General features: G+C 56.1%; 1 protein-coding gene across 9 annotated transcripts; it reads right to left on the reverse strand.

Moving 5' to 3' along the window:
- Positions 1-73: 73 nt before the first annotated feature.
- On the reverse strand, positions 74-15,684 carry ITIH4 (inter-alpha-trypsin inhibitor heavy chain 4). Of its 9 annotated transcripts, none has more exons than XM_088798464.1 (24): positions 15,526-15,684; positions 14,170-14,330; positions 12,005-12,109; positions 11,732-11,894; positions 11,483-11,593; positions 10,860-10,988; positions 10,134-10,250; positions 9,738-9,906; positions 9,525-9,650; positions 9,172-9,353; positions 8,892-9,077; positions 6,562-6,701; positions 6,122-6,276; positions 5,796-5,822; positions 5,498-5,551; positions 5,294-5,344; positions 4,929-5,069; positions 4,367-4,438; positions 4,132-4,251; positions 3,927-4,043; positions 2,741-2,915; positions 961-1,115; positions 731-827; positions 74-277 (listed from the first exon to the last, which is right to left on the reverse strand). In XM_088798464.1, the coding sequence occupies exons 1-24, from the start codon at positions 15,613-15,615 to the stop codon at positions 208-210; spliced, it is 2,913 nt and encodes a 970-aa protein (XP_088654590.1). In that variant the 5' UTR covers positions 15,616-15,684; the 3' UTR covers positions 74-207. The 9 variants fall into 9 exon arrangements, with proteins under 9 accessions (XP_088654590.1, XP_088654587.1, XP_088654588.1 ...); XM_088798461.1 differs by having other exon boundaries at positions 4,929-5,051; positions 6,011-6,276; XM_088798462.1 differs by having other exon boundaries at positions 4,132-4,158; positions 6,011-6,276.
- Positions 15,685-15,692: the final 8 nt, after the last annotated feature.

The raw sequence follows: 15,692 nt of genomic DNA on the forward strand, positions 1-15,692 counted from the left end.
GCTAAGTGTCTAAGATGCGATTCTGAGACCCTGGGACTGGCCTGATGGAATCAGAGACGCCCACTCCTTGGGCTGACACCACCTTTCTTTATTTGTAATGAGTGGAACTCCTCTCCCCATCACAGTCCAGGCTCCACAGGATGACAGCCATCTGTACACACTGGGGTTGCACGGCGGGTGGAGTGGGCATAACTCCTCACGTGAGAACTACAGCTCCACAGACCAGCAGGAAATCTCTGTTCCCGGGGCCTCCTCTTGGTAGTCCAGCTTGAGCTCTCTGGGGTGGATAGATGTACAGACAGACAGGTGGTCAGCAAATCTCAAGTGTGGTGGGAAGAGAGGGAGAGAACTGGGGACAGGAACATGGAGGGTAGAGTTTCGGGGCCCCTTAGGACTCCCTGTAGCACAGGCCGACAAGGCCCGCTCACCCAGGGGAACTCAGTTGTGTGTGTTCTCCAGGGTCCAGGGCTTTGAGAGTTCAGGGAGAGTTTCCTATTGTCCTCAACTTACCCTAGTGATCTCTGGGCTGGTGTGTTTTCTGTGGGTCTGAGTTGACCGTCCTTTGTGGGGTCACTGAGAGCTGGGTCAAACATGTCTAAGGCGTCAACCTTTCACCTGGCTATCTCTAGTTCCCCATAAGGACAGGGGAGTGGTGGCCCCCAAAGACCAGCTCTCAGCCTCCCAGCCCCCACTCCTGGCCAGGCTCAGGGGTCTGTTTGCGCTGAGTCACCTGGTGGCAGAGTGGTCACGCCCCTGAACCCTCAGTGTTCGCTTGCTGTCATCTGCTGCTGCTGGGGGCGCCCAGAGTATGTCCTGGTAAAACTGGCCTGGGAGACAAAGGGCGAGTCAGCCAAGGATACAGACAGGAGGCTGGGAGACATACAGAAGAGCAGGGCACTGCCTATTTGAAGGCAGAGGTGGCTTCTGAGGACGCCAAGCCTGGGGCCCTGGGCAGCATACCAAGGGTCCCGCTGACATGGCTGGAGAAGCGGTCAGTGTCCCGCAGAAGGAGCCGGAGTCCCTGCCCAGGGCCATCCCAGAACAGCAGGCCAATGGTCACTCTGTCTGGGTTGCTGAGCAGCAGGAGTCCTGCTTTGTCCATGGTCATCTTGAGGCTGTGGAGAAATCCAGGGTCCTGAGAGGACGGCAGGCGTGGAGACGCCTGCAGGGGGCCTTGGCAGCAAAGGTGGGAGTGGGTGGGCGCTGGCCTCTTGTCCTCAGGAATTCCTGCTGTGGCCTTAGCTGGGAAGTCCATGACATAGTCTGGGTTTCAGATTGCTCACTAGTAAGCTGGGACCAAAGTTAATCTAATGATACCTGGTAATCCCAGCACTTATGAAACAAAACAATGGTTCCTTTCCTTCTGGTTTTCTTAGATTTGATTTCTCATGAATTCTTTTCATATGATTCAAGGGGGTATCTAATAGGTTTACTCCGTCCCTTTTGCTTTTATGGCTAGTGCTTTCTTTTGATTAGTGTTTAATTGTGTGTTTTAATTTCTAGAAGGGCAAGTGTCTTCTTATTCTATCCCCTTCTTTTCACTTCAAATAATCTTTGAAATTCTTGCCGTTTGGTTTTCTGAGGAATGTTAGGTCCTTCGAGCATGTTGAATAAGACCGTGATGTTATTCTGAGGTTATTTTAAATGGACTTACACTAAACTTGTGCTGCCTTGCGTTTGACCGTAGGAGGTGTGGTCTGTTTTTCTTCACACGTATCTTCTGTAGCTCATGAAAGGATGTGGACTCTGTGTCACTACGATTAGTAGGAATTCTTTATTCCATCGTCTGGTGTGTATGTCCAAGGCATAAAAATGCTATCGATCTTTGTGTATTTATCAGATAACAAGAAACTTGAAGATCTTTTATGAAATTGGGAGGTTTTCAGGTGAGCCTCTCTAATTTGCTAGGTGTTCACTCATTTGTCAAGTGGAAACCAGTCTCTGCTGAGGGGCTCAGTGAGAGGGAACAGATAAGGTTCTTTGTACTCAGCACCGGCTGGGAAACAGGGCAATGCTCAAACAGGGCCGGGGTCCTTGGCCTCTCTCCCAGGCCCCTTGTAACTTCCAGAGCTGGAGAGCTGTCTCTGGAAGGCTCTATGGGGCAGCAGCCCCTCCCAGAAGAGGTCAACATCCCTCTCCATTACCCACCAGCTGCCCAGTGTTTGAGGCCAGATAGACTCGTCTGTCCTCATCAGAGCTTCAAGAGCATGCGCAGGACAGTGCCCTCCAACTTCTCACTATTGTCCTCATTATCTCAGCACGTGGAGAGCTGCCCTCCAGCGTGCCCAGCGGGCACCACTCCTTCTAATGATCAGAGTGCTCCCCAGCCACGTTCCCTCATTGGGTCTCCCTTTAGCTTCTAATTCAGGGCTGGGGTGATTATCCCCCGTTACGAATGAGAAAACTGAGGCTCAGAGGGGCTAAGCATCCTCCCCAGAGTCACACAGGATTAGCAGCAGAGCTAGTTCCAAACCACACTGTCTCCCTGCACTGGAGAATGACCTGGGTTAGGTGTGAGGGCAGCCAGGCCCCCAAGGCAACCCCCTGGGGCCCCCCAGAGCAGGACGGGTATGGTGCAGGGCTGTCCGCACCTCTGCTCATCTTGCGGGTACAGCCCACTACAGAGGACACATGCCCAGCCCAGGCACTCCCCCCCACCCCCCACACCAGTGGCCTCAGGCAACCTGTCAGCGCTGTCACCAGCTAAGAGGTCACTGCTGCTCCCCAGCCTGACGCTCACCCGGGCATCACCGAGAAGAGCGTTTCCTTCCACTTGTACACAGAGCTTCTTCGGTTCCGAGTCACTACCACGTACTCAGGGGACGCGCGGACTTGCAGCTGGAGGTTCTTGAAGGTCACCTCGATCCATGAGAACTGGGCCTTCTCCATCTCATACTGGCCAGTCACCTCAACCCCTGAGGGCCAGGAGCAGAGCGGTCAGAGCAATGGCCCCAGCTGGGCATTGGCCTGAGCAGGTCTTCCCTGATTACGTCCCCCAGAACCGTCCTTCACCAAGCCCCTCCTCAGTGCCCCTTCCCCAGGATTCCCTCACACTGGAGCATGGTTTCCACAACCTTTCCACTCATCCTTTGGCTCCACATGGCTATGGAAGGGCCCCCAAATCCTCCGTGATTGCCACCTTCAGATGAGCCCTCTGAGAAGGGGGATCTTTGTCTGAAGTCAGCTGCCATTTCTAGAGCCGCTGTCGTGGGCCTGGGCCTGAGCTAGGTGCCATGGCCAAGAGCGAGGTGGAAAATCGCTGGTCCCCACCTTCAGGGAGCAAACAGACTGGGCCTGGCTTGCTGAAGTGGGAGACCGTGCTGGGGTGAGCATCCCGAGTGCTGGATCCCCGTGTCTGCCCTGACACCTTCACTCACCCAGTAAGACCCTTCTGGGGGTTGGCGGACAGGTCTGGCCAGCGCACCTCCCTCCTCCTACCACTCGCCTCCTCCATAATCTCTGTAGTCCCATGAGTATCTTTCGGGGCTCTGGCTTCTGCCTGGTGGACCCCCACTATCTGCCAGGTCCCTGTCACTCCCGTGTGACCCTGTGCAGCCTCCCTGGCCCTCAGACAGCCCTTGCTTTCTCCTCTGGGCTCATCTCCACGTCACTCTGGCACTGACTACGGGCCACTGTCTTATCTGCACCCAGGTATGTCTCCCCACCCCTGAAGCAAGGCAGTGCCTGGAGGCAAGCCCACATCTTTCACCCTGGAGTGCCAGGCCCTCCACACCTGAATATGTGGTGCCCAGTGAAAGGTCTGTGGGGCGGTGTATGGGTGCAAGTGTCAGCGCTCAGGGGCGTGACCATGCTGTGACACAGGACAGGCTCCATGGGCAGGTCACCCACTGTTGCCTACAGGGTGGTTGGTTGGGGGTGAGCAGGGTCTGGGTCTCTGAATGGCTGGCTGGAGGTGCACTTCTCACCTTGGTCAGGGTCTGAGAGCAGGTTCATTGGCCCCTGAGAGTGCTTGATGTCCACACAGAGCCGGTCCACGCTCTGCCCGGGCAGCGGCAGGATGACAGGAGGAGCCTGGATGGGGGCTGGGATGGCAGGTGAGCTTCCTGGGGCAGGGAGAGCAGACTGGAGGGCAAGGATGGGGAGGAGGGCTGAGGGGGGCTGGCTGCTTACCTAGGGGTGGGGCTGTCGTGGTTGTTTCTGAAAGAAGAAAAAGTCTGGGTTCAGGCAGCCCCTTCCCAGGGGATGTTGAAGGATGGAGTAGTGACGGGTGTGGCCAGGGCTCCTTCTCCCCTTCAACATTGAGAAACCCACACGACAGGTTCCTAGAGCTCCCTGGGGGCTCTCCCATCCCCGGGTCTCCCTGCTATAGGGGCGCAGTCTACTGCAGGGGCTCTGGTCTGGCTACCTCTGATTCCTAAATCCATGTCATGAAACCGTCCATCGGGACCTGGGCGGGCGGAAAACTCCAAATCAGGCACTGGGCAGAATCAGCCAGAAACAGAAAGGGAGAAGGCAGTCAGGATTCAGGGCAATCAGCACGCCCTCTCGCCATCACTGCACCCCCTGCCACACATACACCTAACCTAGGAGACCCTGCACGAAGACATTTTTCAAGCAGAAGAGCACTCTATTAGGAAAAAACACTGAGGAGACAGGCGCCAGCCTGGCTCTGCGGCTGTGTCTAAGTCCCGATTTGGAGATCAGAAACAGCTTGCGAGACCACGGCTGGCTTTGGGAATGGAGAAGGCCTTCCCTTTCTAAAAGGTTTCATCCTGAGCTAGCCTTCAGAGTGTGATGAATCTGATTCAGTGAAAATAAAGGACACATTACTTTAATGTCATGCCCCACAGAAACGCTCCTGTGTCTGTGCCCACCTCTGTGCTTGGTGCTTCCTCATCCAACTCTACGGGCAGGTTTAATTATCACCTTGGGTTAACAAGACGCTCTGAGGTCAGAAAGTGGCTTACTTGGGAAGTTTGACAGCCTCAGATCTGACGTCGTATCGTAGAGAAGAGGAGAATGATGATGATGAGGAGGAGGATGAAGAGGTCCGGGTGCTCCCAATTTCGGGAAGAATCCAGCAACTCCAGCTTTAGAAAAGTCGACACCTGCTCTTCTTTTGAGCAGTGTCATGGGTCCCCCCAGGCCTCTGAGACCCACTTGAGGAATGCTATACGGAGAGGGCAAATGGCTCCCCTCCCCACAACTGCCATTCTTAGAGCCTCTCGCCCCAGGGCCAGGAGAAATTCCAAGCTGAAACAATGGACCCTTCTTGAACTCCTCTCTGCTGGGATATTGGCCACCCCTTTCCCAGCAATGCTCTTTACGTTACCTTGTCCTCTGAAGCCTCCTCTGGTAGCGAACAAAGGGTCTGCAGAGTTGCCTGTTAATCAGACACACACGAACTTGAGTCCCAGCCCTGTTACCAGCCAGGAGAGCCAAGCAAGTCATTGCCCCTACAGCCGGGGCAGAGTCTAGTCTGTGGCCAGGGTCAAGGTTGTCAATCTGCCCTCCCCTCCTTCGCCTCCTTTGCTACCTTTTATTCTGAACCTTCTGTTTCCTATGGACTGAGATCTGAAGATACCACGACCTGGAAATCAGAGAAGCCTAAGTGTACATCCAGCCAGATGGGAATTGTGTCCCTAGGGCCCAGGACAGCCAATATCTGAATGAACAGGTGACAAAACATTGTGTGCTTGGGCAGACAACTCCCCCTCCTGGCAGCAGGACTGAGATGGAGAGGCCCTTGTCAGCAACCTTGTGGGACTGGTGTCCTAGGCCCTGTGCCAGCCAACTGTCACCCAGGCCAGTCTTTAAAGGTATTAGGCCCTTACCTGCGGCAAGGATCATGTGTCTGTCTTCTGGATAAAACAAAAGAGAGAAAGAAAGAGACAGAGACACATGGTTGGAGTGGTTTTGATAAGCCTGCAGTTCTTATATGTAACCTTGCTTCCCAACCCCAGCACTACACAGGTGCAGTGAACTTGGGGAGAGGAAGTGTTGGGAGATCTGGTCTCAGTTTCCACATCAACGAAATGGGATGCATCACCTGGGGATCCTGAGAGTCTGAGTGGCAGGGTTAGCATCTTGGTCGGGAACTGGGAGAACACTGGGTTAAAACTCTGCCACCATGGAGGCTGGGACCCACTCTCACACCCACCATTTTCCACAGGCTTCTCAGCAACTTGAGACTCTTCTTGGCCCTCAGGTTTGGTGACTACCATGGATGTGAGGGGGGTGACAAAGCTGTAGTTGAGTGACAAGCCCAGAGCTCGAGCTTCAAGGGCCTGTTTTTCAGCATCTGACGCGGAAACTCTGCAGGTTGAGAAGTATCAGAGGCTCAGCAGGTCCCTGGGGGCCCAGTTCGATTCGCCCTCTCTTCCAGACCCGTGTGTGTGTGTGTGTGTGTGTGTGTGTGTGTGTGTGTGTGTGGTGGGGGGGGGAGCAGATTCCTGCTGGGAGAGTCTGGAGCTCAGACAGGATACCACGACTCTCTCCATGCCACATGCCAACTGTGCCTGCCCCACCAGTGAGGAGCTCGGGGAGGCCCTGAGGCTGAGTGTGGCTGCCCCAGTGGGCCCTCGAGGGCACGGGACTCACATTTGCTCCAGCAGTTGCTGGATGGTCAGGTACGCCCAGAGTCTCTCCATGAAGCCATGGAAGATGTACTTGGGGCTCTGGAACTCCTTCTCCTGCTCCGCCACCCCGGCCTCCGTTTGGAAGGTGATGTTCTGCATGAGCTGGAAAGACAGGAGCAGTGAGGGCTGACGCCCACACCGGGCCTGGCAATTCCGAGCGCGTCCATGATAACCCTGGTAGGAGCTGGGAAGGTCCCATACACTGGCTGTGAGTAGAGTAGGGGATAGGGAGGAGGTTTAGCGGTGCGAGGGGCTCAGTCTCAGAGCCCCCAAGGACGAGAAGGAGGTGGAGAGAAAAGGTAGAAACTAACCCAGGTGGAACACAGCAGGCACGGAGCCAGGAGCTCGGATCACATGGAGTCTTTGGGAGAAAGGGAAATGCGGATGGAATCTGAGCCCCAGGCTGTAGAAACAGCAGCACGAAGGACACGCAAGTGCAGTGGAGCAAGTGGGGTCCCCAGACACAGCCCACCCCACCTAAAAGATGGAGACTCTGAGGACAGAGAGGGAAGCGCGTTCCTCAGCAGTCAGTGGCAGAGCTGAGAAGAGAATTCAGGTGTCATGTCCCTGCTTGGATTTGGGGCCCCAACAAACTGCCCCTGCCCACGTTGCTGCCCTCTGCTGGGCACTGTGCAGTGTGACAGAGCAGCCTGTACCCACCTTCTGGGTGGACTGCTGCACCCTTCCCGGGGGGGGGGGGGGGGGGGGGGGCTTATGGTCCCGGGCTGACCTGGCCAGCAGCCTGGGAAGTGGGTGCAGGGGCAGAGGAACCCCAGTCTTCTCTCGTCACAAATCCCACAACAACCAAAGACCTTTTCTGTGTGGATCAGATCCTGCCTCCCTTGCTGAAACCACCCTCCTCAGTCTCTCACCCAGAGCCGGGCCTCCCAAAGCTTTGTCCCACTCAGGTCACCTGCAGAAATTTTGCCCTATCCACAGGTACAGCTAGCTGTTTGATGGTTTTCCTTAAATGAACTTTCCTTAAATGAACTTTAAGTAGACTAACACTCTTCACTCAGCCTTGATCCATGCCAAAATACCTATGAAACCTTAGGTTTGGGATTTGAGTTATATTTTTCAGAAGACATATTAAAATAAATACATAACTACTAAAACAAAGACATGTTTGTTTGTGAATTACTCTGCGTCCCCTTGGGTTCTGCACTTTGGGGACTCCTGGCCTCCAGGATAATACCAGCAGTGAACATGTATGGAGTATTTACACCGAGCCAGACGTTAATCCCCACAGCAGCCTTACAGGGCGGGTAAGGTGACCGATTCTTGTTTTTACACAGGAGGAAACTGAGGCACAGCGAGATCAGGTGACTTCCCCAGGCCTCACTCCCAGAAGGTAGCAGAGTGTTGAAGCTAAGCAAGCGCCACTCGGCATGCACTGCCCACCGTGACACATTGTGACACTTGGCTACTTCTTCCAAGCTTGGCCCTGGGCCCCTCACAGCCACCTGCCTTGCCCACCTGCCGTTCTCCCTACACATCCTGCCCACCTGCCATGAAAGCCTGAACATTCTTCCATCACTCCACCATCTGGCCTCTGCCACCTCCCGCTCAGCCCGTTGTCTCAGCTCCAGTAGGCCTTCCCTGAACCCCAGGCCAGGCTGGGGCTCCTGGTGCTGTTCCTCCGAGTCCCCGGGCTTATCCAGTCAGGAACACCCCAGCCTGCAGCTCCTTATTTGTGTGATGCTTCAGTTTCTCTTTGTGGAATGAGAGGGCCCCCTGTGGCACAGAGGCAGGGAGGGCTGGGCCAGGACAGGGCACCACGTAGTGAGCCGAGCTCCTGACCCAGCTGCAGTGGGGCCCAGGGCAGCTTGCCTGCCCTGCTTGGACCTCAGTCTGATGATCTGTGAAGTGGGGGCAGCCCTCCCTGCCCGAGTGCATCCTCAGAGGGCTGGCATGAGGACAGGAGGGGATGCCAAGCGCCTGGCCCCTCAGGCACAGCAGCCCAGACTGGCCACTGAGTGCTCACCCCATGTCAACATAGCACGGGTGCTCCCCGGAGAGTCACGACATCATCTCATTGAATCCCCATCATGAGCCCATGCAGTAGGGACCAATGTCATCCACAAGTGGCAAGGGGCACTGTGTCACTTGCTCATGGTCAATCGGCTGGAGTGTGGCAAAGCTGGGGTTTGAACCCAGCCCCTGTGAATGCCTGCTCCAGCTGCCCTTCCTCTCCAGGACGGCTGGCCACACTCACCAGCTGCCCTTCCTCTCCAGGACGGCTGGCCACACTCACCAGCTGCCCTTCTCTCAAGGACGGCTGGCCACACTCACCAGCTGCCCGCTCACTTTGGCTGAGAGCACATCAGGGCTCTGGTCCCGAAGCTTCCCGGCCACCACCATCTCAGAGCCCTTGAAGAGCAGGTGGAAGTTGTCCTGCGTGACCTCCTCCACGGCGTTGCTTGGGTACTCGAAGGCCACCGCTGTCAGCAGTGGGTTGGCCACCTCCTGGTAGAAGTCCTGCAGGGTGGGGGGTGTCACGCGGGCTGGGCGGGGGTCTTCCCAACTCTTTGAGCCACCCCTCGCTCAGGCAGCCCACGGGGCAGGCTGGCACCTGGAGCTGCACGGCGGAGTCCGAATCCTCGTAGATGCGCCGAGCCAGGCCACCGTTGTCCAGTGCCAGCTTTTCCAAGAAGGCGTAGCTGACGTCAAAGCCAAAGCCCAGGCAGAAGAGACTATACTGGCCGCCTATGGCATCCTGCACATTCTTCTGGATATTCTTAGGGTTGGTCTCCCCTGGACCCAGCGGTTTGGGAATGGGGAGAGAAAACAGTGATTTGCTCAAGGGATATTTCTGGAATCTCAGAGCCAGACGGACCTTAGGGACCGCCCTCCCTGCCCCAGGTCCCACAGCAAGCCAGGGTCACTCTGGGCAGTGTGCCCAGGAATTGCTGGCAGTGCACTTACCCACGGTGGGGTCACCATCGGTGAGGAGGATGATAAGGGAGACGCTCCCAACGGGCAGCTGCTCCTTCCGGTTGGCTTCGTCCAGCAGCTGCACGGCCATCAGCATCGCACTGTTGATGTTGGTCCCTGAGACGCACACATTCTCAGGATGGCTCCCAGGCAGGGCTCAGTGCCCGGGAACCCTCCACCCTGCAGGGCTGCAGAGGCACTCACCTCCTCGGGCTTGGATGTCGGAAGCATAGCTCCTGGCCTTCTCCACGTTCTCTGCTGAAGCTGGCATCAGTGATGGCATCCACTGGGTTGCTACCCCACTGAAGCTGACTAGGTTGAACTGGTCTTTGGGGCTGAGGTCATCTAGGATCTTGATTAGGGCTTCCCGGGTCTGGTCAGGGGAAGGAAAGATGAAGTGGGTGTCTTAATGGGGCCTCACTGGGGGCTCCTGGGCCTGCATCTGGAGTGGGGACATGGTAGATATTCTAGGGGCGGGACTTGCCCCGTACTCTGACCAACCTCGGACCCTGGAAGCCCCCTACCCAGGAAGATGGAGAAGGGAGGGTCTGCCTGCTGGGCTAGAGCAGATGGTGTGAGGCGTCTGCTGGTGTGACCCACCTGCTGGATTTTCTTGCCCTGCATGGAGCCACTCTTATCAATGACGAAGATCACATTCTTGGGTATCGTGGGCAGGCCCTCGGGGGCAAAGTAGTGCACAAAGTAGCCATTCTCGATCTATGACCAAAGTGAGATGCACCACAGGTGATGAGAGCTGCAGCCCTGCCCTGCCCCCAGGGTCTCTTCATTCCAGCCCCTCTACCTCTGTCCAGCCCCTCTACCTCTAACCTCCCTAAATCCCCGCCATCTTTTGTTTCAGACTTCCCTGCTCATGCGTGCCCCACTAGAACCCTACACACTCTTTACCTCCTGTTTGTTAGAGCATTTGGGTCAGCTTATACTAAAAGGTAAAGACTTAATAAACTTAAATCAATCAAAAGAATGAAGACTCTAAAAACAAGATCCATCAAAAGAATAAAGGGGAAGTACAATGAAGCCAGCACAGAAGCTACTGCAATTGAGCATAAAACTGAGCTATGAGTTTCCTGGCAGCCAAGGCAATGAGGGAAACCCTGCAGGTTTAGCAGAGATGAAACATTTTTGCCTCTGAAAGGAAATTCTTTCGGGGACAACGTAACTAAACTGATTGTTTTCTGTCTGTGCTGTCCTGGTGCACATTGATAAGTAGGAGCAGTTACTTTGCCTTTTCTTCTAGAATACCCAGGCTTAGGTTCTTGAGATGGATGGATTTCCGGGTTGCCCTGCTCTCGCCCAGAGCCCACGCACCTGAATGGACCCCCCAGAGAGCGTCCGGTTCACATCATAGCGCACGATGAAGTTTCCATCCACGACTGTGTCCTCTTGCTCTGGAGACTTCTGCTGCTGGGAGAGCGTCGGCTTGAATCGGATGTGAGCCTGAAGAAACGACAAGGCTGAAGTTGGGAGGAGCAGCAAGGCCATGCCAACAAGCCCCTCATTCCATCTGAAAGGAGAATTCCAGGTGCAACCTTGGATCAAATCCTAGGGAACTTTCTCTCTGGCTGAACTATCAGATAACTGTCTCCATACATGGGCGGGGGGGTGAGCATGGAGCTGTGCAAGCAGAGGCTGGGGTCAGGATCTGTTCAATCCAGGTATTTTCTTCTCTCCCCCTGGTCGTGGGACCCTCACCTCAGTGTGCTTTCCAAGTCCCTTTCCCCTGATGTCAGGGTTCAAACCAGGAGGACCCTGTTCTCCTTTAGGCCTTGCACTCCCCGGCTGCCAAATGACAGCATGGGCACAGACCTCAGAAGTCCATCCAGCTTAGCGATCCTGCCCCACTGTCCCACTCTCTGGAAATCCAGGCTCACAGGGCGGGCCTGAAGCCAGGCCCCCTTGGTATCCTCGCCCGCTGACCATGGCAAACCTACCTTGGTCTCGTTCTGTGAGGTGGTGAGGGCGCTTGCCAGTTCGTTGGTCAGGAAGGTGCTCTCTGTCTCCAGAAAGCGGATGCCCTGAGGCTCGAAGATGTGAATGTCCATCTGGAGGCAAGAATTGGGTCACTGGGTTAGCCAGGAGCCAGGCCTGGGCCTCCTAGGAGGCAGAGGGGAAGGAGAGGCCGTCCTCTACAAAGCAGGGGTCATCTAGGAGGCCTCCTGGGAGGGGACAGCACCAGGTACCTGCAGGTGCTTGACTAGCTGCTGGGGCCGGACTCGCAGCAGCAACTCATACAGTCCCAGATGCCGCTTGAGCAACTCCTCGTACACCAGCTCAAAGGTGACCTTGGCAGCGGGGGCCACACTCACTGACACCTGGAACTGCTCCAGTTTTCTCCCGGTGGCCCTGGGGGAGGAGGGCATCAGGTTTGCCCCTCCAGACCAGGGCTAAAGGGCTGAAGGTAGGGGCACCGTGCCCCCCCGTGCAGGGCCTCCCCCCCCCCCCCTGGGGCTCACTTGACGAGGCCAGCGCTCTCTCCCCTGGCCACGGCGTCAGCGTACTGCTCCTGGGCTGCAGCCTTATCCTTGATGTTCCCTGGGTAGGTCACTCCGTCGATGATCCTGAGGCAGAAGGCGAGTGCTGCTGAGAGCCTGGTGGGGGCAGCCACTCCAACCCCACCTCCTCCTGGGAACCTCTCCTTAGAGTGACTCCTACCTTCGCCAGAGCCCATTCCTATTTATCATGCACCTACTGGGTACAAGACTCTGCAGGACACTGGGTAAGGGCAGGGAGCCTCTGCAAGGTATGCCAGGACTCCATCTACCCTGAGGCATGCACACTGTAAGTGAATGGGCAGGGGAGGGAGGGTGCAGAGGAGGCAGGGCTAAGCTAAGTCCCGGCCTCTCTTCTCCCTTCCAGTCTGGCCCCACATTCCAGTTACCCCTTCCACCTCATAGACTGTTCCCAGAGGAACCGGTCAATGACCAGTGAGAGCTTTCTGAGCCGTGTTTGCACCCAGCCCTCTGTCCAGGCAGACTGAGAGAAGGGAGAGGCCAGGCTTCCAGGCCAGTGGGAGACACAGGCTGCAAGGCTCTGAACTCTCTCCCCCATGGCTGTCTCCACTTCCCACCAACACAGGGCAGGACACTCTACAGGGAAGGTGGCCTCTGGGAAAGCGGGTTTTGGACAACTGTTGGACGGGGCTCCTAGGGGCACCTATACAATCCTAGTGGCCATTCTTTGGGACTGAGAAAACTGCCTCGGCTGTTTCCTGAAGGAAAAAGATGACCCTAGAACCTCCACATGGGGTGAATAGGGATGTGGCAAGCAAACATAAGCCTGCCCCCTCTGGGGGTGTTGTGGAAGAGTGGGTGTTTGCAGGGGTAAGTGGGGGAGAGGGCAGCCAGGATGTCAGGACCAAGTGTTCCTTCTTCCCACCGTCCTGAGCTTCCGGCTCATAATTTAACCCTGGGCTTGGGATGGGGCTGGTGCGGGGCTGCAGGGCTCCAAGTCCCAGAGGCCCAGCCAGGTCAGGGAGGAGGGCACCCTGCCCCCACGTCCCTATTTCATGCAGCAACAGGATCTGAGTCCAGAGAGTGATGCAAGTCCTGGGCTCTCAGCAGATGTGCTGGGCCTGGAACCTTGCAATCTGGCAGGCTTGGCATCCATGTGGGGGGCTGAGTGCAGCCTGCAAAACCCATGCTGTGAGATACGCAGCACAGACCTGACTCCGGGGTCAGGAGACGTAGGAACTGTTGGAGGGGCATGGGCAAGGCTAGAGGGAGGAGGCAACCACAAGGAACCAGCCCCCATGCAGCTTTTTAGAGGGCCCAGGGGGCCCTGGGGACCCTGCCTGAGAGACACTCGCTCTCTGCTTTACCCATCACCCTCCCTGAGTTTCTGGGATCAGCCTCTCTCTGGCATGTCAATCACTGCTTCTCCTGTGGGGCCAGGGACGGACAGAGAGTTCTCTTGCGTTTACCAAACATTGCAAAACTGAGTTGGGGAAGAGTACGGGAGGATAGTAGAGGACAACGTGAGTATCATCACCAGCTCACAGAGTCCACAGACACCCCAGGGGCCTCCCAGTGTGGCCTCTGACCCAGAGCAGAACCGCCCTTTCTGTGGTATCCCAGTTGGGGGTGGGGGGCTAGCCTGGCTTCGAACTTCCAGTGACAAGGAGGTTCCCCTCCTCACGGCATCATTCCATGTGGGGTAGCCCGGGGATTAGGACGTTTTCTGTATTCTGAGCTGGAATCTGCCCTTTGGTGTCTCCCTCCTGCCTGCGATTGGCTTCAGGCTGCCCCAAATCTGTACTCCTCAAAGGCAAAGACACAAAGATGCCGTGCTTTTCCACCTGCTACCTGGACAGTACTTAGGGATCACGGAAGGACAGACGGAGGGAGGGATAGAGGGAGAGAGGAAGGGAAAGAAGGGAGGGAGGGGCAGAGGGATAGAGGGATGGAGAGAGAGAGGGATGAAGGGAAGAGGAATGGAGGGAAGGAGGGCTAGCGAGCTGGATGGAGGGATGGAACCACCTGAGAATGCACGAGGTTCCTGGGTAAAGCTCTGGTTCCCTGTATTGCCCACAGGTGGAGCAGACACACCTTCCATCAGGAAGTGGGTGTTCGCAGTGCAGCGTTGGGAGGAGGGAGGAGGGGGAGGGCAGGAAGGCACCTACATGGAGAAGTTGGTGATGAAGGCTTTCTTGGGCAGCTCCATCTGGAAGGTGACCTCCTGCAGAGTATCTGCTCTGTTGACCACCCGGCTGGTGATGACCGTGTGGGCAAATCGGGATGAGACCTTGGAGTCCACCGTGAGGCTGTAGATGTCGATGTCATTCTGGACCAGTGAAGGAGGCGGGGTGGGATTGTTTCAATGCCCATCCAGCTTGGGACATCACTCTTCAAGAGTGGGTCCCGACCTAGGTCCCACACCAAGTCCTGACTCCCAACCCCGACTGAACCGTCCAGGCCTAGGCTAAACCCCAGGAGGCCTGTCACATGTGAACCGTCCTCTCGAATAAGAGGCAGCCGTGTTCTTCATTCCCCACCTTACAGCGCCACACTGGGCAGGGGTCCAGGCTGCCAAGCACACGGCAGGTGGTGGAACCTGGGAGGGCATCTCGTTTGTCCTGGCCCTGGCAGGATCAGGAAGCTTATGGTCTTAGCTCTGCCCAGTGAAAGGGCAGCAAACAAGTCCTCTGATTTCTGGCAACCTTGGCCTCTGCAGAAATCAGGGAGAACAGCTCCTGCCAGTCTCCCGCCAGGAGCCTACAGGAGCTGGGAAAATCTGGAGGTAATGGGGGTCAGGTCTCTAAGAACTGGGAATCTTCTTTGCCCCCTTTCTGTAGCCATCGATTCTCCCCAGTTGCCCTGCCTATCCCCATGGGTCACTGACCCAGGCATATGCTCTGCACCCCAGGTCTAAGGTCCCCATGCCCACACACACGGAGCCTTACACATGTCCTGTATACGGCACTCTTGTGTACATACCAGCTCTATTCAGCTGCACACACGGCTTAGCACAGAGGTGGGTGACTGGCCAGTGGCTTGTATATATATGTGAGTGTCTGCTTTATGCTAGGCGCCGTACTGAGCACTTTATAGTATTACAGATTTCACCGTCACAACAAACCTCCGAAGAGGTTCTATTATTACTGTTTTACAGATGAGGGAAGTGAGACAGAGAAAGCATAATAACTTCCTCAAGGTCACTCAGCCAGGGAGAGGTAGAGCTGGGCTCACAAAGCCCATCCACACGCACCCACACCCACTGCTGGCCTCCAGGGGCAACTTGCTAAGCTGCATTTCCTCACCTGCAATATGGGAATGGGCTCAGCCCTTCTGTAAAATGGGACAGTGTCCACAAAGCCCTCGGGGCAGTGCCTGCTGGATCAGCACGGCTTCTTTTGCATACACACTGATCCATGCTCCCTTGTACTTACACGCTTGCACACACACAGGCTCTCCTCTACTTCAATCATTCATTCACCAGCTCACACCATTCAGACTCAGGTGCCCATGGTACCCATTACCTTTTGGGCAGTGGTGGTCTGGAGGACAGCCAGCAGCGAGAGCAGGACCAGCATGATGCCACAGGTAGGGGCTAGGGCTGGAGTATTCATTTTGGCTCCAGTGTCTGCTTCTGAAGCTGAGAGAAAGTGGGGAATGAATTAGTAACTTGCTCACTGCCCCGCCCCCT

This window comes from Rhinolophus sinicus, chromosome 5 (genome assembly GCF_057876585.1).
Source record: "Rhinolophus sinicus isolate RSI-liver-muscle chromosome 5, RSI-T2T, whole genome shotgun sequence".
Lineage (NCBI taxonomy): Eukaryota > Metazoa > Chordata > Mammalia > Chiroptera > Rhinolophidae > Rhinolophus > Rhinolophus sinicus.

Bases quoted from the DNA above. Each gene is read 5' to 3' on its own strand.
- ITIH4 (XM_074313090.2), bottom strand. From the start codon at position 15,615: ATGAATACTCCAGCCCTAGCCCCTACCTGTGGCATCATGCTGGTCCTG. The intron at 5,823-6,010 runs GTGATGCATCCC...TGTTTTATCCAG, and splicing joins CAGACTCTCAGGATCCCCAG to AAGACAGACACATGATCCTT. The intron at 4,252-4,366 runs GTAGCCAGACCA...TCAATGTTGAAG, and splicing joins CATGGATTTAGGAATCAGAG to GGGAGAAGGAGCCCTGGCCA.